Source organism: Oncorhynchus nerka, linkage group LG28 (assembly GCF_034236695.1).
Source record: "Oncorhynchus nerka isolate Pitt River linkage group LG28, Oner_Uvic_2.0, whole genome shotgun sequence".
NCBI lineage: Eukaryota > Metazoa > Chordata > Actinopteri > Salmoniformes > Salmonidae > Oncorhynchus > Oncorhynchus nerka.
Genome location: NC_088423.1, coordinates 57,231,124 through 57,254,122, shown reverse-complemented (window position 1 = coordinate 57,254,122; position 22,999 = coordinate 57,231,124). Strand labels below are relative to the sequence as shown.

The window sequence follows — 22,999 nt, the reverse complement described above, 5'->3', positions numbered from 1 at the left end:
AATGCAATGGAATTCCATTTAATTTCAATTTTTCAACGGGAAAAGTTATATTTATGTAACACTGGAATGATCGATAATGGGAGATACTATGTGGCTTTTTAAACAGTTGTACATGAACAATGTCTAAAATCAGGTTTTATGCTATCCCAAAGCAAGAACTTGTACAGCACTGGTAGAAGCGATTACAGGAGTCACAATGAGACTATTTTGTTTCCATGAACCTCATGCTTTAAGTCATTCCAAGCATGGCACTGGTATGAGAGATGAAGGACACAATATGAGAATATTTAGTGTGTTTCAACTGTGAACTATATTTGTAAACGGTTTTCTATGAACATGGTCTAAAATCATGTGTAATGAAATGTTCAAGCTAAAACTAGTGCAGTACTGGTTGAGAGATGATACGAGACAATTTAGTTGAGTTTCAACTATGAACTATATTTTTAAACAGTTGTATAAACTGTTTTCGGGAAGTTTCAACATTGCACTGGAATGATAGATAATAGCAGACAGGTGTCTTGTTAAACAGCTTAACATGAAAATAGTCTAAATGCATGTTTTTGCGATATTCAAGCAAGACGTAGTACAGCACTAATAGGAGAGATTATAGGGGAACCTTTGAGACTATATTTGTAAACAGTTTTCTATGAAAATGGTCTAACTGCACATAAGTGGGGCGGCAGGTAGGTTAAATAAATAAAAATGTTTACAAAAAAAATTCTATGTGAATTTGTCCCAATACTTTGTCCCATAAAATGGAGGGGACTATATAAGAAAAGTGCTGTAATTTCTAAAACGGTTCACCTGATATGGATGAAAATACCCTCAAATTAAACAGTCTGAACTTTGACCTCATATTCACTGTATCATTTGAAATCCAAAGTGCTGGAGTACAGTACAAAGACAACAAAAAGAATTTGACTTGGTACTAACATTAAAGGGTCTATTTACCCATGAAAGTTGGATTTGATATGATTTGATTCATTTTACAGCAGCATAATACCATTATTTATTTTTATGTATTTAACTAGACAAGTCAGTTAAGAACACATTTTTATTTACAATGATGGCCAACCATGGCCAAATCCTAACCCGGACTACGCTGGGCCAATTGCCGCCCTATGGGACTCCCAATCACGGCCTGTTGTGATACAGCCTGGAATTGAACCAGGGCCTGTAGTGACACATCTAGCACTCCTGGGCTACAATACCCGGACCCCTTCTACTGCCGGTACGGGGCATGGAACTCTGTTGATCCTTCACGACTGGACTACACAAAATCTAGCTCATAGTATGCATTTAATTTTTTGGGCCTATACTGTACTCTCAAATAAGATTACTTTGGCAAGTGAAAAATATTCCTTTGCAGATATCCTGAGGAATCAAACTTGAATATTGGTTCTATCCTATGAAAGGCGTATATGAGAATAGATGTGTATCATTACTGAATAAAGCACTCCTGAACTTGTGATGTCAAATATAAATAGGTATAAATTACTTAAATTTGTGCAATTACCACACATTGTACTTAATCTACGACCTGTGTGCCTTCATTTCACTTTAAAATGTGACGATAGATGGTAGCTAGCCCTAAAAATAACATTTGTCTGAATACTTAAGCACATACTCCTAATGTTTGTATTTATTATGGGTCCCTATTGGATCCCCATCCCCATCTTTATATCATTTTAAAATTACCGAACATTCACAGATTGTACAACACACTGTGTGCCCTCAGGCCCCGACTCCACCACATATCTACAGTCGTGGCCAAAAGTTTTGAGAATGACACCAATATCAATATCCAAAGTTTGCTGCTTCAGTGTCTTTAGATATTTTTGTCAGATGTTACTATGGAATACTGAAGTATAATTACAAGCATTTCATAAGTGTCAAAGGCTTTTATTGACAATTACATGAAGATAATGCAAAAAGTCCATATTTGCAGTGTTGACCCTTTTTTTCAAGAGCTCTGCAATCCGCCCTGGCATGCTGTCAATTAACTTCTGGGCCACATCCTGACCGATAGCAGCCCAATCTTGCATAATCCATGCTTGGAGTTTGTGGGGTTTTGTTTGTCCCACATGCCTCTTGAGGATTGAACACAAGTTCTCTGGGGAGTTTCCTAACCATGGACCCAAAATATCGATGTTTTGTTCCCCGAGCCACTTAGTTATAACTTTTGCCTTATGGCAAGGTGCTCCATCATGCTGGAAAAGGCATTGTTCGTCACAAAACTGTTCCTGGAAGGTTGGTAGAAGTTGCTCTCGGAGGATGTGTTGTTACCATACTTTATTCATGGCTGTGTTCTTAGGCAAAATTGTGAGTGAGCCCACTCCCTTGGCTGAGAAGCAACCACACACATGAATGGTCTCAGGATGCTTTACTGTTGGCATGACACCTGCCTGCTACCATTCCTGAGCAAGCTCTGTACTGGTGGTGACCCGATCCCACAGCTGATTCAACTTTAGGAGACAGTCCTGGCGCTTCCTGGACTTTCTTGGGCGCCCTGAAGCCTTCTTCACCACAATTGAACCACTATCCTTGAAGTTCTTGATGATCCGATAAATGCTTGATAAAAGTGCAATCTTACTGGCAGCAATATCCTTGCCTGTGAAGCCCTTTTTGTGCAATGCAATGATGACGATGTGTGTTTCCATGGTTGACAGAGGAAGAACAATGATTCCAAGCACCACCCTCATTTTGAAGATTAAAGTCTGTTATTCAAACGAAATCAGCATGACAGAGTGATCTCCAGCCTTGTCCTTGTCAACACTCACACCTGTGTTAACAAGGGAATCACTGACATGATGTCAGCTGGTCCTTTTGTGGCAGGGCTGAAATGCAGTGGAAATGTTTTCCGGGGATTCAGTTCATTTGCATGGCAAAGAGGGACTTTGCAATTAATCTGATCACTCTTCATAACATTCTGGAGTATATGCAAAACTGAGGCAGCAGACTTTGTGAAAATGTATATTTGTGTCATTCTCAAAACTTTTGGCCACGACTGTACACATCTTATCGTTTGTGTGTGTGTGTGTCTGTGCCAATGTTTGTGTTGCTTCACAGTCCCCACTGCTCCGTAAAGGTGTTTTTTAAATCTAATTTTACTGCTTGCGTCAGGAACTTGATGTGGAATAGAGTTCCATGTAGTCATGGCTCTGTGTAGTACTGTGTGCCTCACATAGTCTTTTCTGGACTTGGGGTCTGTGAAGAGACCTCTTGTGGCATGTATTGTGGGTTATGCATGGGTGTCCGAGCTGTGTGCCAGTAGTTTAGACAGACAGCTTGGTGCATTCAACATATTACCTCTCATAAATAAAAGTAGTGAAGAAGTCAATCTCTTCTTTACTTTCAGCCAGGAGAGATTGACATGCATATTATTAATATTAGCTCTCTGTGTACATCCAAGGGCCAGCTGGGCTGCCCTCTTCTGAGCAAATTGCAATTTTCCCAAGTCCTTTTTTTGTGGCACCTGACCACACGACTGAACAATAGTCAAGGTGCGACAAAACTAGGGCGTGTAGGATCTGCCTTGTTGATAGTGTTGTTAAGAAGGCAGAGCATCGCTTTATTATAGACAGACTACTCCCCGTCTTAGTTACTACTGCATCAATATGTTTTGACCATGACAGTTTACAATCTAGTGTTACTCCAAGCAGTTTAGTCATCTCAACTTGTTCAATTTCCACATTATTTAGTACAATATTTAGTTGAGGTTTAGGATTTAGGGAGTGTTTTGTTTTGTTCCAAATACAATGTTTTTAGTTTTAGAAATATTTGGGGCTAACTTATTCCTTGCCACTGTCACGCCCTGGTCTAAGTATTTTGTGTTTTTCTTCATGTATTGGGTCAGGACAGGGTGTGGCATGGAGGTTTTGTATTGTGGTGTGTTTTGTCTTGGGGTTTTGGTGTGTAGGTTAGTGGGATTGTAGCTTAGTGGGGTGTTCTAGGAAAGTCTATGGCTGTCTGAAGTGGTTCTCAATCAGAGGCAGGTGTTTATCGTTGTCTCTGATTGGGAACCATATTTAGGCAGCCATATTCTTTGGTTGTATTGTGGGTGATTGTCCTGAGTGTCCTTGTTCCTGGCTAGGTTAGGTTACACCAGTATAGGCTGTTTCGGTTTTCTTTACGTTTATTGTTTTTTGTAGTAATTGTATTTAGATTCGTGTTACGTTTGTTTATTAAAACATGGATCGTAATATACACGGTGCATTTTGGTCCGACTCTCCTTCACCATTAGAAAACCGTTACAGAATCACCCACCACCAAGGGACCAAGCAGCGTGTTAACAGGCAGGAGCCACAGGAGAGGCAGCAGGAGCAGCAGCAGCAGCAGCTGCAGTGGGAGAGGCTGCACCACCTGGAGAAATGGACATGGGAGGAAGAACTGGACGGTAAAGGACCCTGGGATCAGCCTGGAGATTATTGCCGCCCCAAGGAAGAACTGGAGGCGGCAAAAGCTGAGAGGCGCAGATATGAGGAGGCAGCACGGCATAGCGGATGGAAGCCTGAGAATCGGCCCCAAAAATTTCTTGGGGGGGGGCTCAGGGAGAGTGTGGCAGAGTCAGGAGTCAGACCTGAGCCAACTCTCCCTGTTTATCGTGAGGAGCCTAGGAGGAGACCAGAACCAGAGCCGGTGTTGGAGGTGAGCGAAACAGAGTCTGTGAAGGAGTTAATGGGGAAATTGGAGGAGAGAGAAATGAGGGAGTTGCTGTGTTGGTGCTTTTTGCATGGAATTCGATCGACGGAACGTGTCGGGGATTTGATGGCACCTGGGTTAGCGCTCCATACTCATCCTGAGGTGCGTGTTAGTCGGCTGGTGAAGTTGGTGCCAGCCTCACGCACCAGGCCTCCTGTGCACATCCCTAGCCTTACACGTCCTGTGCCAACACTGCTCTCAAGATCTCCAGTACGCCTTCACGGTCTAGCCCATCCTGTGCCACCTCCACACTCTAGTCCTCCGGTAGCAGCTCCCCGCACCAGGCTTCCTGTGCGTGTCCTCGATCCAGTACCACCAGTTTCAGCACCACGCACCAGGCCTTCAGTGCGCCTCGCCTGTTCAGCGCAGCCAGAGCCTGTCTCCTCTCCTGCGCTGCCGGAGTCTCCCGCCTGTTTAGCGCAGCCAGAGCCTGTCTCCTCTCCTGCGCTGCCGGAGTCTCCCGCCTGTTTAGCGCAGCCAGAGCCTTCCTCCTCTACAGCGCTGCCGGAGTCTCCCGCCTGTTTAGCGCAGCCAGAGCCTGTCTCCTCTCCTGCGCTGCCGGAGTCTCCCGCCTGTTTAGCGCAGCCAGAGCCTGTCTCCTCTCCTGCGCTGCCGGAGTCTTCCGCCTGTTTAGCGCTGTCGGAGCCTTTCTCTTCTCCTGCGCTGCCGGAGTCTCCAGTCTGCCCAGCGCCGCCAGTCTGCCCAGCGCCGCCAGTCTGCCCAGCGTCGTCAGTCTGCCCAGCGTCGCCAGTGCTCCCAGTCTGCCCAGCGCCGCCAGTCTGCCGAGCACCGCCAGTCTGCCCAGCGTCGCCAGTCTGCCCAGCGTCGCCAGTCTGCCCAGCGCCGCCAGTCTGCCCAGCGTCGTCAGTCTGTCAGGATCAGTTAGATCCACCAGTCAGCCAGGATCCACCAGTCTGCCAGGATCCGCCAGAAGTGCCAGTCGGCCAGGATCCGCCAGAAGTGCCAGTCGGCCAGGATCCGCCAGAAGTGCCAGTCGGCCAGGATCCGCCAGAAGTGCCAGTCGGCCAGGATCCGCCAGAAGTGCCAGTCGGCCAGGATCCGCCAGAAGTGCCAGTCGGCCAGGATCCGCCAGATCTGCCAGTCGGCCAGACTCCTCCAGATCTGCCAGTCGGCCAGACTCCTCCAGATCTGCCAGTCGGCCACTCTTCCAGATCTGCCAGACTCTTCCAGATCTGCCAGTCGGCCACTCTTCCAGATCTGCCAGACTCTTCCAGATCTGCCAGTCGGCCAGACTCTTCCAGATCTGCCAGTCGGCCAGACTCTTCCAGATCTGCCAGTCGGCCAGACTCTTCCAGATCTGCCAGTCGGCCACTCTTCCAGATCTGCCAGACTCTTCCAGATCTGCCAGTCGGCCACTCTTCCAGATCTGCCAGACTCTTCCAGATCTGCCAGTCGGCCACTCTTCCAGATCTGCCAGACTCTTCCAGATCTGCCAGTCGGCCAGACTCTTCCAGATCTGCCAGTCGGCCAGACTCTTCCAGATCTGCCAGTCGGCCAGACTCTTCCAGATCTGCCAGTCGGCCAGACTCTTCCAGATCTGCCAGTCGGCCAGACTCTTCCAGATCTGCCAGTCGGCCAGACTCTTCCAGATCTGCCAGACTCTTCCAGATCTGCCAGTCGGCCACTCTTCCAGGTCTGCCAGACTCTTCCAGATCTGCCAGTCGGCCAGACTCTTCCAGATCTGCCAGTCGGCCAGACTCTTCCAGATCTGCCAGTCGGCCAGACTCTTCCAGATCTGCCAGTCGGCCAGACTCTTCCAGATCTGCCAGACTCTTCCAGATCTGCCAGTCGGCCACTCTTCCAGGTCTGCCAGACTCTTCCAGATCTGCCAGTCGGCCAGACTCTTCCAGATCTGCCAGTCGGCCAGACTCTTCCAGATCTGCCAGTCGGCCAGACTCTTCCAGATCTGCCAGTCGGCCAGACTCTTCCAGATCTGCCAGTCGGCCAGGATCTGCCAGTCAGCCAGGATCTTCCAGAGGTGCCAGTCAGCCAGGATCTGCCAGTCTGCCAGGATCTGCTGAGACCACCAGCCAGCCAGGATCTAGTAGATCTATCTACCTGCCTGAGCTTCCTCTCACTCCCGAGCTTCCTCTCACTCCCGAGCTTCCTCTCACTCCCGAGCTTCCTCTCACTCCCGAGCTTGCTCTCACTCCCGAGCTGCCTCAGTCCCGAGCTGTCCTTCAGTCCCGATCTGCTCCTCAGTCCAGTGGGGCTCTGGGTGAGGACTACTAGGCCATGGTCGGCTGCGAGGGTGGACTATCCAGGGACGCGAGGAGAGGGGACTAAGACATTTATTGAGTGGGGTCCACGTCCCGCGCCGGAACCGCCACCATGGACAGACGCCCACCCGGACCCTCCCTATTTGTTTTGAGGTGCGTTCGGGAGTCCGCACCTTGGGGGGGGGGGGTTCTGTCACGCCCTGGTCTAAGTATTTTGTGTTTTTCTTCATGTATTGGGTCAGGACAGGGTGTGGCATGGAGTTTTTGTATTGTGGTGTGTTTTGTCTTGGGGTTTTGGTGTGTAGGTTAGTGGGATTGTAGCTTAGTGGGGTGTTCTAGGAAAGTCTATGGCTGTCTGAAGTGGTTCTCAATCAGAGGCAGGTGTTTATCGTTGTCTCTGATTGGGAACCATATTTAGGCAGCCATATTCTTTGGTTGTATTGTGGGTGATTGTCCTGAGTGTCCTTGTTCCTGGCTAGGTTAGGTTACACCAGTATAGGCTGTTTCGGTTTTCTTTACGTTTATTGTTTTTTTGTAGTAATTGTATTTAGATTCGTGTTACGTTTGTTTATTAAAACATGGATTGTAATATACACGGTGCATTTTGGTCCGACTCTCCTTCACCATTAGAAAACCGTTACAGCCACCCACTCTGAAACTAACTAGAGCTCTGTTAAGTGTTGCAGTCATTTCAGTCGCCGTAGTAGCTGAAATGTATAGTGGTGAGTCCTCCACATACATAGAAACTCTTGCTTTACTCAAAGTCAGTGCCATGTCATTTGTATAAATGTAATTTTGATAAGACCAACTAAACCTTAAATGGTTTGAAAATGGTGGCATAAGATACCAGGCATTATTAAATTATGCCCCGTCTCAGTGCTACATGTAGTAATAATACAGAATAGTCTCTTCACTTTTGGTTGAAGTTTGACTGAACAGTATAAAACAATCAAAATGAAGAAATCCCCATTTAAATCACTTAGTGTTGCAACCCTAGGGTCATGCACAACTCATAAAGCAAATGTTGAACTTTTATTATTCAAAAACATAATGCCATCATACTGCCAGAAATGTGGAAAATATTGTAATAAGATATTTTGCCCATGTCACCCAGCATTATCCTACAATCTAATGTTGAACACAGACAAATACCCTGACTGATTTAGATTAATTTAGGTATCCACATGAAAGTGCAGTTCATGCTTCGGCTATGCACAATTACATTTCATTCCACATAAGGATATCCATTACTGAGTTCAAGGTCTAGATTGTTAGTGATAGACAGCTCATTTATTGGTTTGCTGCAGCTCCAGACAAGTAATCAAATTGATTCTGGTGAAAGGGGCAAAACAATAAACAAATAAAAATTCCAGTAATTATTAACCTAGTTTCATGGTTTTTGATGGCTGCTTTACATGGAACTATGACACACGTGACAGACTGAGACTTAACTCTACATCAGTAGAATTCAATATTGGTCCTGTCAGAAGCAAGCAGTGGATTCACCAAAGAAGCTTTGCAGTAGTGGCTTGTGCCAACACTGACGGTATTTTCATTGGACACCAAACCAAATTTGTCCATTTTATCAACATAACATATTACCCTTAAAAGAGGACAAGTCACAAAAGTACAGGTTAATGACTAACAAGGGTCCTTCTTGATGGCTGGTTGGACTCGGTTCCTTGGACCGATTTCTCCATGGTCATTTAACTAGTGGCATGTTAGTTAATCTGTAAATCATCAAGAATGTCTTAACCTCAAAAGCAGAAATTGAAAAGTGTATTGCGCTTGAAAACCATTATTTCTACAGAGGGACTTCACCTCTGTACAGGGGAGACTTGAGGTGTGTGAAGGGTTAGACCTGCAATGGCATGAATAAATTGCAGCAAGTTGACACGGTAGGACAACTTTCGCTATTTATAGCCAAAAGCACTCAATGTTTAAAACCCAGGACGATTGAGGCACATGCAGAATCAGCTGAACACTCAAAGGTTATCGTGATAAGAGATGTAGCACTAAGCGCCACTGAATTTTCCACTGTCATTAAATCTGACTTAACTCAATCCTCCTGACACCAACAACTCAAGAGACAGAGAGGTAGTCCAACAAATGTATGGCTTATTTATTAGGGATGTAAGGATTCACCAATACAGATGGAAATCCAGTTCTAATGTTTAAGATACCAGTGCATCGGTTCTTGGGACTCCAAACCAATACGATTGTAGTATGTGTCGGTCAGAAAACATTTTATATTCCTATTGCTTTCCTCCTTCCTTCCGAAACCTCGTTTTATGACTGAACTGGTGCGTCCTTAATTGCATATGTAACTGTGTGTAAGTGCATATGACAGTAATTGAGTAGACTTGCATGCAAAGCAAACCCAATACCTGTCAATAGTTTTTGTAACAACTCTGCGCACAGTGCCCAGCTTCCCATGTTGTCCAACGAGAGGTAGGCCTATCCCTGATCAAATATTTGCTCATCTGCGCAGCACATTCAGCATTCAAATGCTTGTAAAATGACTTAGGCAATATTTAATCATTGGCTTCATTAGATAGGTGACAACCAATGTAATTTGCTGGGTTATTGTTATCAAATGTGCTGTAGAAAACGTTGGTTTACTGGAATAAAAGTAGGCTACCGGACAGACAACTGTTGGGGCTTACATCATTTATATTATTGTTGCACGGTACACTGAGTTTTGATACTAGAACATGAAAAACGTTTCGGCACTAGAATTTTCGTTACTTTCGGTACTTTTGTAAAATGTGTCTCGTGTCATCTACTGATTGAGAGAAGATCAAGTCTGTCTATCAGCACAGCCGAAGTCCCCTTATAGCGCGAGCTTCTGCCTTCTCCGTCAGTGCCTGCTCCACTTTCTCCTGCTCCACTTTCTCATTGCTAGCTCCAGCCGGTCCTGAGGAACCACTGCACTCACTGGATGTCTGGGATGCATCACCACTTATGCAGCACAGAAGTTAACACTTGAATAATGCAACACAGCATTTAAAAAGGTTGAAACTGATCATTACTGTTCGTGAAACAATGTGCATTACAGGCTAGAACACTTGACAATGCAATAAGATACTGGTAGCTTCAAGCTTTGTAGGGTAACGTTCCTTGCTAGCTTACAGCTGAAATGAACATCAATTCACTACCCTAGTACCTTGTTTGTGTTCATGTCAACTATTACGCAAAATATTGATGATTTCAAAACTGATTCATCAAAAACTATTCATTCAGGGTTTAGAGTAGCTAAAAGGTGGAACTAAAAACAAATAAAAACTAATAAAAAAAGATGACTCATGTAAAATATACCGTGTCTGTAATATGTATATATTATAAGCTGTACGTAGAAGCCTAAGTATCATTGTCCATTATTTTTCTCCAATATGGGGAGGGGTGGTAGGATTATGTGAAAATAATAAAGGAAACATTTATATTTTAAAGAAATATATATTTGGTATTGGAAATTATGCAGACAATTACATTGATAGAACCCATAATCTATCTGCAATATTAAAGCTGATCCACCCCAAAAATAACAAACAGACTGTGTGTGTGAGAATGACGTCATCGGTCTTAAGGATACACTTTTGTAAAAGAAGAGATTGCTTATTTTATGCAAATGTTGTTGATTAGCATAATAAAATAAGTCCCAAATGGAAGGGAAACTGATTGTTTTTCATCTGTAGCCTCATGAAATCAGCAAAAACAAGCACAATAACTCAATGAATGCACACACTCCTATTGCATATGCAGTCTCTTGTGTATTGTAAATAAGCCCAGGCTACATCTTGTTTTACCCAGCTTATCAATAAAGATGTATCATTCAAATAAACTATTACTATTAAGTTATATGTAGATAAATCAGTAAGAAAAACAAAGTCTAATTGAAAGTATGATTGTATAATTGATTCATTAATGCATACATAAAAAAATCAAACGTAAATATAATGATATTGAACTCAAAAGATCTGTCTGGATCAAGTGCCATTCTGTGACTGGCTGAGGAGTCTTATTTTTTGCTGCGGTATTGTTTTGGAATCGAGTATCGTGATGGTATCGTGATACTAAACCTGGTATCGAAGTAAAAATCCTGGTATCGTGACAATCATTTATTTTGCTCAGGGTCACCGTCATAAATTATTCTGGTAGTTTTGCAAGCCTCACAGCACAGAAGTTCCAAATGGTCAAAACAACTCACTTTTGAGATGGGTAAAATCCAAAGCCGTCTAATATTCATTGGCTATGTCTCAATTTATTTTTAAGGTAACGATACATTACTAGCTCAAAACACTTAGGGCTCCTGAGCTCCATCAGCAGCAGATTTAGAATGGAAAATCACTGTCTTCATGCAAATGTTAGTATATCGAACCACATCATATCAAACTGAATTGTTCCGTTCCTCTGATCAAACTGCATCGCAAGGAATCGTTTCAACCGAAAATGCATTGTTCCTGTATCGTATTGGAGCCCAAGCATCTGGATGCGAATCATCATTGAAAGGGAAACACCCTACTGTTTATCTATTGCTCCCAGGCAACATCCTAAAGAGGACATAAAACAGGTTGCTAGCCACTAACCAAGTCCCGCCATCCAAGACACCACCAGTGTATTAAATTCTTATTTGTACAGAGGATAATAAACAGCTCCAGTCTTTTTATGACTGTTTCTTGAGGACAAGCACTTGATGGGCCATAAAAAGGCAATCACAAAACCTTATAAAACAGCAAGCACTTCACAGGCACAACGCTTACTGTGAGCAGTTACCTCCCTGTTAATGAACTTTTTGCTAGTGTGCCAATTTACAGATTAACACTGCTTTTAAACTTTTACAAATAATTTAACAGGTCATGAATTGTGAATGAATTGTGTGTGTGCCTGAGTGGTAATGCCCCCCAAAAAGTACAAATGAGTCTAGAAGTTCATGGTTTAGATCCATGTGACTGCCTATCCTGCATTCTCTCCTCCTGCTCTATATTCTCCTCTGTTTTTGAATATATAAAAGAAAGGATTCTAGTCGCAACATGTAAAAATGTACACGTCAAAATGGCAAAAAATGATGGAGCTTCATAAATTAGAGCCCATAAGCATCCTCTGAATTATGGAAGGCAAAAAATTCTGGGAATTGAGTCTGGGAAATGTAATTAAATCAACCATCCTGACCCCCAGTAGTAATTTTTGGAGGCTTTTGAAATCCCATGGCTGGTATAATGCATTCTTTGTTTTCTAGACTAGATCCAGTTAAAGTTGAGCCTTAAGTCCACTGGCCCCTTCCTCCAGTTACCGAGCTCACAGCACCAACTGTCCAAAAGATAGAATACAACAGTCCCTTACTCTTCCTTCTACTCACCCTATTCATCAGCACTGAACAGAATTGTTCCTGTAACTAAGAAAGTGAGGTAAGTAAACTAAAATTACTTATCGTCCCTTAACAGTCACTTCTGTCATGATGAAGTGCTTGGAGAGGCTAGTTAAGGACCATATCACCTCCACCTTACCTGACACCCTAGACTAACTAGAATTTGCATATCGCCCAAACAGATCCACAGACGACGCGATAGCCAATGCACTGCACACTGCCCTATCCCATCTGGACAAGAGACATGCTGTTCATCGACCACAGCTCAGCCTTCAACACCATAGTGCCCTCCAAGCTCATCACAAAGCTGTGCAACTGGATCCTGGACATCCTGATGGGACGATCCCAAGTGTTGAAGGTAGGCAACAACAACACCACGCAGATCCGCAACACGAGGGAAACCCACATGGGTGCGTGCTTACCACCCTCCTGTACTTCCCGTTTACCCATGACTACAGGAGACAGCAGAGAGTGCACATCCACACCGACGGGGCCACAGTAGAGAGGGTCAAAAGCTTCGAGTTCCTCAGCATGCACATTACTGACAACCGGAAATGGTTCCTTCGCACAGACAGCGTGGTGAAGGTGGCGCAATAGCGCCTCTTCAACCTGAGAATGCTGAAGAAATTCGGCCTGGCCCTTAACCTCTTAGTCCGCCCCATCCCGCATGCGGTATCGTTACTACAGCCTCAAGCTCATTAGCATAACGCAACGTTAGCGATTTTTAAAAATCGCAAATGAAACGAAATAAATATGCCTGTTCTCAAGCTTATCCTTTTCTTAACAATCCTGTCGTCTCAGATTTTCAAAATATGCTTTAGAACCAGAGAAAATCACTAATTTGTGTAAGAGTGGTGATAGCTAGCTTAGCGTTAGCATTAGCATTTAGCACGCAACATATTCACAAAAACCAGCCAAGGAATCAAATAAAATAATTTACCTTTGAAGAACTTCAGATGTTTCAATGAGGAGACTCTCAGTTACATAGCAGATGTCCAGTTTTTCCTGAAAGATTCTTGTGTAGGACACATCGTTCCCTTTTGTTACTATGCATATGGCTACTGAAACTAACCGAAAATTCAGTCACCTACATGTCGAACTTTTTTCCGAATTAACTCCATAATATTGACTGAAACATGGAAAACGTTGTTTGAATCAATCCTGAAGGTGGTTTGTCATATTTCTCTCCGTTGAAAGCACCGTCCTTGTAGCCTGGTTTGTTCTGAGATTTGAATGGAAAAATACCGGGACCTGACTTTTGTGCACCAATTGCCACGCAGCCACCTAGCGGGACACCTGGTAAATGTAGTCTCTTATGGTCAATCTTCCAATGATATGCCTACAAATACGTCACAATGCTGCAGAGACCTTGGGGAAACAAGAGAAAGAGTCCGTTGATTCCTGTCGCATTCACAGCCATATAAGGCGATCATGGAAAACGTAGCCTCAGAAATCCTGTGCATTTCCTGGTCGGTCATACATCTTGGTTTTGCCCGAAACATTTGTTCTAAGGGACTCACAGTGAAAATCTTTGCATTTCTGGAAACGTAAGACTGTCTTCTTTCCAAAGCTATCAATTCCAAGCATATTCGAGCATCTTTTTGTGACAAAATATTGCGCTTAAAACGGGCACGTCTTTTTATCCAAAAATGAAATACTGCCCCTATAGGACTAACAGGTTAAAACCCTCACAAACTTCTACAGATGCACCCTCCTGTCGGGCTGTATCACCACCTAGTAAAGCAATTGCACCGTCCACAACCGCAGGGCTCTCCAGAGGGTGGTGCGGAAAGCCCAATGCATCACCGGCGGCACACTGCCTGCACTTCAGGACATTTACAAGCACCCGGTGTCACAGAAAGGCCAAGAAGATCATCAACTGAATTGGTCCACCCACACAGGCAGCGTTGTGAAGAAGGCGCAGCATCGCCCCTACAACCTCAGGAGGCTGAAGAAATTCGGCTTGTCACCAAAAGCACTCACAAACTTCTACAGATACACAATCGAGAGCCTCCTGTCGTGCTGTATCACCGCCTGGTACGGCAACTGCTCCGCCCACAACCATAAGGCTCTCCAGAGAGTAGTGAGGTCTGCACAACGCATCACAGGGACACCTACACCACCCGATGTCACAGGAAGGCCATAAAGATCATCAAGAACAACAACCACCCGAGCCACTGCCTGTTCACCCCGCTATCATCCAGAAGGAGAGGTCAGTACAGGTGCATCAAAGCAGGGACTGAGAGACTGAAAAACAGCTTCTATCTCAAGGCCATCAGACTGTTAAACAGCCACCACTAACATTGAGTGGCTGCTGCCAACATACTGACTCAACTCCAGCTCACTTCAATAATGGAAATTGATGGAAAAATATATCACGAGCCACTTTAACCTCTTGCTTCTACTCGGGACGCTTGCGTCCCAACTAGAGCTCTGGAAATGCAAATGCGCTACGCTAAATGCTAATAGTATTAGTTAAAACTCAAAAGTTCATTAAAATACACATGCAGGGTATCGAATTAAAGCTACACTCGTTGTGAATCCAGGCAACAAGTCAGATTTTTAAAATGCTTTTCGGCGAAAGCATGAGAAGCTATTATCTGATAGCATGTAACACCCCAAAAGACCCACAGGGGACGTAAACAAAATAATTAGCATTTCGGCGTTACACAAACCGCACAATAAAATAGAAAACATTCATTACCTTTCACCATCTTCTTTGTTGGCACTCCTAGATGTCCCATAAACACTATTTGGGTCTTTATTTCGATTAAATCGGTCCATATAAAGCCTAGATATCGTTATATGTAGACTGTGTGATAAACGAAAAACATCGTTTCAAAACGTAACGTCATTTTTTAAAATTCAAAAAGTCGACGATAAACTTTCACAAAACACTTCGAAATACGTTTGTAATGCAACTTTAGGTATTAGTAAACGTTAATAAGCGATAAAATTCATCAGGAGGCGATGTAAAGATCATTAGCTGTCCGTCTGGAAAAATGTCCGGCTAGAAACTCAACGAAAATATCCGGTCCTAGACCAGAGGAGATACGGTGCCCTGCATGTGTTTGACCAAGAAAAAACTCGAAGGGAAATGACAAGACTCTAGACACCGTGTGGAAGCTGTAGGTACTGCAACCTCAGTCAATTAATTGTGGTTCACCTTTATCAATGGGTTCAAGTAGCGCATGGATATATTTTCCCATTTTCAGTGATCAGTTTTTCCTGTGCTTTTCGATGTAAATGCCGTTCTGGTAAAGCCACAGCAGTGATTTAACCAGTTTTATAAACGTCTGAGTGTTTTCTATCCACACAGACTAAGCAAATGCATATACTATATTCCTGGCATGAGTAGCAGGGCGCTGAAATGTTGCGTGATTTTTAACAGAATGTTCAAAAAAGTAGAGGGTCGACTTAAGAGGTTAAACAATGCCACTTAATATAATGTTTACATACCCTACATTACTCATCTCATATGTATATACTGTACTCGATACCATCTACTGCATCTTGCCTATGCCGTTCTGTACCATCAATCATTCATATATCTTCATGTGCATAGTCTTTATCCCTTTACACTTGTGTGTATAAGGTAGTAGTTGTGGAATTGTTAGGTTAGATTACTCGTTGGTTATTACTGCATTGTCGGAACTAGAAGCACAAGCATTTCACGACACTCGCATCTGCTAACCATGTGTATGTGACAAATAAAATTTGATTTGATTCAGTGTTTTCCATGGATTACCCAGCCAAATAGGGCAGTGTTATTAGTCTTATCAGATGTTCTATAAAACACAGGAAAAACTTAATTTTGACTACACTGGCCCTTTAAAAGAATCCTGAGGAGGATTCATCATCTTCATCAAATGTTAAGAATTTATCTGCAATTAAATCATCAAAAAGCCAAATTTGGGAGCCAAATTAACCGCTTTCTTACCAATGCAATTCGGTAAGCTACTGACAAGCCACTCAATTGAACGTCACTGTCTGGCAAGTCTCGATGGACTTTATATCGAAAATAAATTAGATCTTTGGTATACTTGTCCAGATGCGATACCGTGGAGATAACAACTTTGTATGATTTTATTAATAGCAAGGATATACTTTATTCAGTCAGTTCTACACCTTTTATGAACTAGTCAAGCTTGCTGTCAATCAAAAAACTCTGCATATGAAACACGCCAGGGTCCAACGTTAACTTTTGTTTTGTCACTGGTCCGGTTGGCCAAAAATCTACTGGGCCAAATTCTGGCTAGCAGTGTTCACCCCTGTCCCTTCTTCTCTGGGGTTACCAGCGCCTGGCAACTAATGTTATTGTGCATTAACGCCACCTACTGTACTGGAGCGCCCCCCACCTCCCACCTGTCCTAACTTAGAATTTGACCAATATTAGTATAAAGGGTTCCTGAATTGCAGGCTGCAATTGCACCCTTCTCCTTTATTCATCTATTAAAATGATTAATTTGTATTCAAAAGCTGTTTAGTATAATTAAGCAATGCAAGTCATAACTATTCTTTAGAATTTAATTGTATTATTCATTTTTGTTTCATTGAGAATATGACGCTGTCCCTTTAAGACAAACGTTCCAAAAGAGATATCAACATGGCTACCGTAGGCCATAGAGTTGTCCTTTTATATATTTTTTAGAGTTGTCCTTTTATATTTTTTTCATTTAGCAGACTGTCAACAGTAGCCAGCATATTGCTAGTATGTTCACTATTGAAGGTTTACTTTTGTAAATCACTTGTAAATCACGCCTAAAAGCTTAGCGAGTAGAATGATGGGCGGATCGTTTTGATCTGGACAGCTGACGTGTGATGGCATCAACTCATGTACTGCTCGAGAAGTTGTAACTCGCGGGAGCGTGGTGGTGCGTTAATGAACAGCCCAAAAATATTGCTTAAATACAAATAACATGACATTTATGCGTGTAGTCTTCAATGGTTATCTTTGGCAACAGAGCAGGTAAATGTTTATTTGGAATGCAAAAATGTGCCGAGTTAGTTACTGGTCACTGACGAAATCCACTGGCCAACATGTTTTTACCAGTGGTGTAAAGTACTTAAGTAAAAATACTTTTAAAGTATCTGTACTTTACCTTTTTTTTAACTGCTTCACCACCACACTTCTTCGACAAATATCTTTGTTTTTTTACAGCTTTTCTGCTACATATAAATACATTTTACACATACATTTTGCATACATGGTACCTTTATATAATATAAGTCACATAACAATAAAACAAGCTCTTTAATCCCACCCTAAGCCCATCCCACCTGTCACCATAGAGCACCCTCGTGTGGTTTCCATGTGCCATATATTTTTCCGTTGTGCTGTGATGTTTCACTTTTTTTTTTACCTTTCTAATCTTATAGTATCCACAGATTGTGAGCTAAAGATAAACCTTTCCTACCAGTATTATTAATTGACTGACTGACTATGGCTTTCCAAATCACCCAACACTGCTATTTGTAAGGTACATTTTAAGTGCATGTTGTGATTTTTTAACCATTCCTGAACCTGTGACCAGAAACAAGTTTTACTTTACTATTTATATTTGACAACTTTTAATTTTACTTCACTACATGCCGAAAGAAAATTATGTACTTTTTACTCCATAAATTTTACCTGAGACCCAAAAAGTACTTGTTACATTTTGAATGCTTAGCAGCACAGGGAAATGGTCTAATTTACACACTTATCAAGAGAACATCCCCACTCTTAACTGACTTGCCTAGTTAAAAGTTTCAATAAAATAAACCACTCAAGGATCTATGTACTTTGCTACATTCATATTTCCCTCGATCCTGACTAGTCTCCCAATCCCAATCCCTGCTGCTGAAAAACATCCCCAAAGCATGATGCTGCCAACATCATGCTTCTCCGTAGGGATGGTACCAGGTTTCCTCCAGAAGTGACGCTTGGCATTTAGGCCAAAATAGTTTAATTTTGGTTTCATCAGACCAGAGAATCTTGTTTCTCATAGTCAGAGTCTCTTTGGTGCCTTTTGGCAAACTCCAAGTGGGCTGTCGCACTTTTTACTGAGGAGTGGCTTAAGTCTGGACACTCTACCATAAAGGCCTGATTGGTGGAGTGCTGCAGAGATGGTTGTCCTTCTGGAAGGTTCTGCCATCTCCACAGAGGAACTCTGGAGCTCTGCCAGAGTGGCCATCGGGTTCTTAGTCAGGTTCCCTGACCAATGCCCTTCTCCCCCGATTGCTCAGTTTAGCCGGGCGGCCAGCTCTAGGAAGTCTTGCTGGTTCTAAACGTCTTCAATTTAAGAATGATGGAGGCCGCATCCTGAGTGGCCCAGCGAACTAAGACACTGCATTGCAGTGCTTGAGGCGTCACTACAGACCTGTGTCACAGTCGGCCTTGGCCGGGAGACCAATGAGGCGGTGCACAAGTGGCCCAGTGTCGTTCGGGTTAGGGGAGGGTCTGGGCGTCTGGGATTTCCTTGTCCCATCGCACTCTAGCTACTCCTTGTGGCGGGCCGCCGGGCGCCTGCAAGCAGACATCGGTCACCAGCTGGAAGGTGTTTCCTCCGACACATTGGTGCGGCTGGCTTCCGGATTAAGTGAGCTGTTTATCAAAAAGCAGTGCGGCTTGGCAGAGTCGTGTTTCGGAGGACGCTTGGTTCTTGACCTTCACCTCTCGCGAGTCCATAGGGGAGTTGCAATGTTGGGACAAAACTGTAACTACTAATAGAAAGGTGTGTGCCTTTCCAAATCATGTCCAATCAATTGAATTTACCACAGGTGGACTCCAATCAAGATGCTCAATGGAAACAGGATCTCAATTTTCTAATAGAAAAAAAGGTATCTGTTTTTTATTTTTAATACATTTGCTAAACTATTTTTTTTTTTACTGTTTTTGCATTGTCATTATGCGGTACTGTGCGTAGATTGCTGAGGAAAATGTTGTTAATCAATTTTAGAATAACGCTGAAACATAAAATGTGGAAAAAGTCAAGGGTTCTGAATACGTCCCGAATGCACTGTGTGTATGTATGTGCACACACAACCAGTCAAAAGTTGGGACACACCTACTAATTCCATGTTTTTCTGTATTTTTACTATTTTCTATATTGTAGAATAATAGCGAAGACATCAAAACTATGAAATAATACATATGGAATGATGTAGTTACCAAAAAAGTGTTCACTATTATTCTACAATGCAAAAAAAAATAACACAAAAAAAGAAAAACCCTTGAATGAGTAGGTGTGTCCAAACTTTTGACTGGTACTGTATGTATGTATATATAAATAAAATTACATTTTTGGGGGATTGTGTGTGTAGTGATTTTTTAAATTTGTATTATTGCTAGTTATTACTGCATTGTTGGAGCTAGAAACACAAGCATTTCGCTGCACCTGCGATAATATCTGCACATCTGTGTACACGACCAATAAACTACGATTTGATTTTAAAAAGTACCATGGGTGGGGGAGGAGGTATGGAGCATGCATGCATATAACATTTTACTTCACAGCCAGAAGGGGAGAGACAGAAGGGTGTGGGTTAAAGGTATGGGTGTAGGTGTTTTAAATCAGCCTAATTCCTCAGCATATGTGGAGCAGAGAGGGGGACATGTTAAGACATGCGCTCTGTTTTTGGCCAGAGGCATTCAGGAGAGAATACTATCCATGCCTTCAAACCCAACCACAGCTGTAATTTTACAATATCCCTCACCTGACCTCGTTTTTTAAAATACATTTTTCAGTGTCAGAATGTGTTTTAATACTGTTGCTTCGACGTCATTCTCTTCCTGATGGCATTCAAACAGAAAGCAAAACCAACAGAAAACATTGTTTCTGCAACGTCTTCCATCTCAAAGAAAACCATGGAGATAATGCATGGATTTTACAATAGACTTGAAAGTTTCAAGGAAGGGAGTTGTAATATTCTCTCTCTCCAACTGTCTTCATCTATAAATATAATGTCTACATCCACATCCCTGACAAAAACTGAGCCAAGTCATCAAAACGCGAGGCAACTGACAGGGACTTGAGGATAACAACAAAATATGTCATAGAGGGGTTGTCAAATCACCCCACGTAATTATGGGGTGTTGACTTTGGTCATTTGAGCACAGCACACTTCTGACAGAGGCCATGCATGGAGTTCAATGACACTACACCTACTTTGCTGCTTGGAGCATTATCATTTGTACAGGGAGTCAAATCTTTGCCCTTGGAACAACACTGTGTACGAAAACTTATAAAGACACAAAGGTTATAGATTGGCCTACAGTACACACCCAGACATATTGGCACATTATATCACTGCTCCAGAAAATGATATTCTATAACACACAGGCACCATAATCTAAACAACATAAATGCAACTTAACCAGGTCATAAAACAGGTTATAGCCTGTTTTATAGCAAAAGCAACAGAGGGCCTGGACACTATTTTACATAAAACCAATTAAGCCAAATTAAACAGACAAGTCTATGTGGAGAAAACAACCCATAGTGACATATACACTCAAATCAAATTTGATTGATCGCGTACATATATTTTGCAAATGTTATCGTGGTTGTAGCTAAATGCTTATGTTCCTAGCTCCAAAAGTGTAGTTATACCTAACAACACAAATCCCAAAAATGTAAATAAGGGAATTAAGAAATATAGAAATATTGGAAGGAGCCATATCAGAGTCCGGAATATCAATATGTAATGATGGTTTGTATAGACATTTTGGATGGTGTATGAATAGAAAAGATGTGTACAGCAGTAGTTCTACAGGATGAGCCTTGACTTGAATGCAGTATAGATGTATATAGATGAAGTGGGTAAAACAGCATGCAAACATGATTAAAGTGACCAGTATTTAACGACTGTGTACATAGGGCAGCAGGTCTCTAAAGTGCAGGTTTGAGTACCAGTACACAGTGCACAAAGACAAATACAAGTAGCCACAAAGCAGGATACATATGTGATCAATTTGAGTGGGATAGGTTCTACAGTGGTGTGTAATCTTATTAAAATATATCTGCATTTGGATGGCTGGTCGAAAATGGTCCCATCAGGCTCTTTACATATCAGCTTGGTTCGTAAGTGGAGTCAGGAATCACACCTGATTTAGGGTCAGATACGAGCTGTTCGCTGAAGGGGTACTGAGTTGAGGATAAGGTTGGGATGAGCTGATTCTAGATCTGTGGTAAATTGCAACTTCAAGATGAAGAACAATTTTGCAAAGACAGGCTGTAATTAATTGATGAAGTGAGCATAATGACAGGTGTTTATCCAGTGAACTTGCAGGTTGACTCAATGCATTTAGGCACTATGCACCTAATATCTAATTCCCAATTGGTACACAGGCCAGGTGTGCACTCTTCTGATAATAAATATACAATGACATTGGCAGGATTATGGCTTTATGAACTAGATTCCGTTACGTAAAACCATAAACATTTTGTTCACTCCTCAGGACGTTTGAAGACAAATGCCATTCAAGCGTAGATGTCTAGTATTTAGTTAAATGCATGAATCAATCTTCAAAGGTTACTTGTTCTTATACAGGTACAAATTAATATACTACATTAAAATATCCAACAGCAAATGAGGGATTGTTGTCATACAGTAAGTGAATGACGCACCCAGAACTGTGACTTTTAGGCTACTCAAAACAACACCATATAACACAGCTAATTACCACTATTAGTGCAATCTCGCAATCAGCGTGAATGACATTTCGACCAATAAAATATTCTGAAATTATTATCATCGTACCTCCAAAATCTTGTCCAAGTCATCTTTGGTGAGACAGGGGTAGTCTTCTAGTATTTTATCCCTTTGTGCATTGTACTGTTTTGCAGCAAGTTTCCAATTCGGTTCCTCGAGAACTTGGAATATTGCTGCCCCGATGGACAGATAAAAAATGATCGCAGAAGTCAATAGAGGACCTTTATCCACCATACTTACAATGGCTCAACTTATAAATTCGCGGGAGAGGGGTCCCAATTTAAAAGTGTAAGTGTTGTACCAAGCACATGCTCAACAGTCTTTTGGTGCGGCTTGACTTTTATTCCTTACGAGTCTTTTGAAAAACTTGTCGAAAATAACTCCGGTAACATTTGCTCTGGTGCAAATAATCAGAAAGTGTACAGAAATGTATCCGAACTGGGCGAATATGAACGCTGTGCTGAAATGTCAACACAGATGCGTGTTTATTCGGTGCAGCAGTTTGCTCTCCACGTGCGCTGCTCTGTTGCAAATGATTACGGGCTACGGAGATGCCTAGGCTACTACTGAAACTCGTGGGGGAGTGGAGAAACGCACAAAAGATCCGCCCATTAGAATAGGCTCTTCTAGTCACTGGTCTGGGGGGTGGGGGTTCTGCTGGTAATGCCCGCTGCTCCTGCATAAATTGACTCCATTACTTTTTATTTCGCGTTCCAGTTTTCATTTGCAGCTGACTTTCGCTTCGGCTTGCCAGTTCATTATTGTGGTGAAATTGTTTAATGTCCTTCAACTCATTTATTCATTTGCGTTCGATGACGTGGGCCCCCAAGGCGTTTTCCAGGGATAAATACAATACATTATTATTTTATCATTTCGAGGCCACATAACTTTATTTTTCCCAGAAGGAACTTCAGTTGTGGCATTCAGATATTAAACACATAACATTTCACACATGACAAATCCAAGAACATTGTGCAACAATAATGGCATTAATTAC

At 42.5% G+C, this 22,999-nt stretch overlaps 1 protein-coding gene across 1 annotated transcript in view; it reads right to left on the bottom strand.

Annotated features, from left to right (window-relative positions):
* The window catches only part of kcnk5a (potassium channel, subfamily K, member 5a), a 74,380-nt gene extending 51,822 nt beyond the window's left edge, over nucleotides 1-22,558 (bottom strand). The window contains exon 1 of the mRNA XM_029641052.2: nucleotides 22,051-22,558. Coding sequence (XP_029496912.2) covers nucleotides 22,051-22,236 — 186 coding nt within the window. The 5' untranslated portion in view covers nucleotides 22,237-22,558. The remainder of the gene's footprint in view (nucleotides 1-22,050) is intronic.
* Nucleotides 22,559-22,999: the final 441 nt, after the last annotated feature.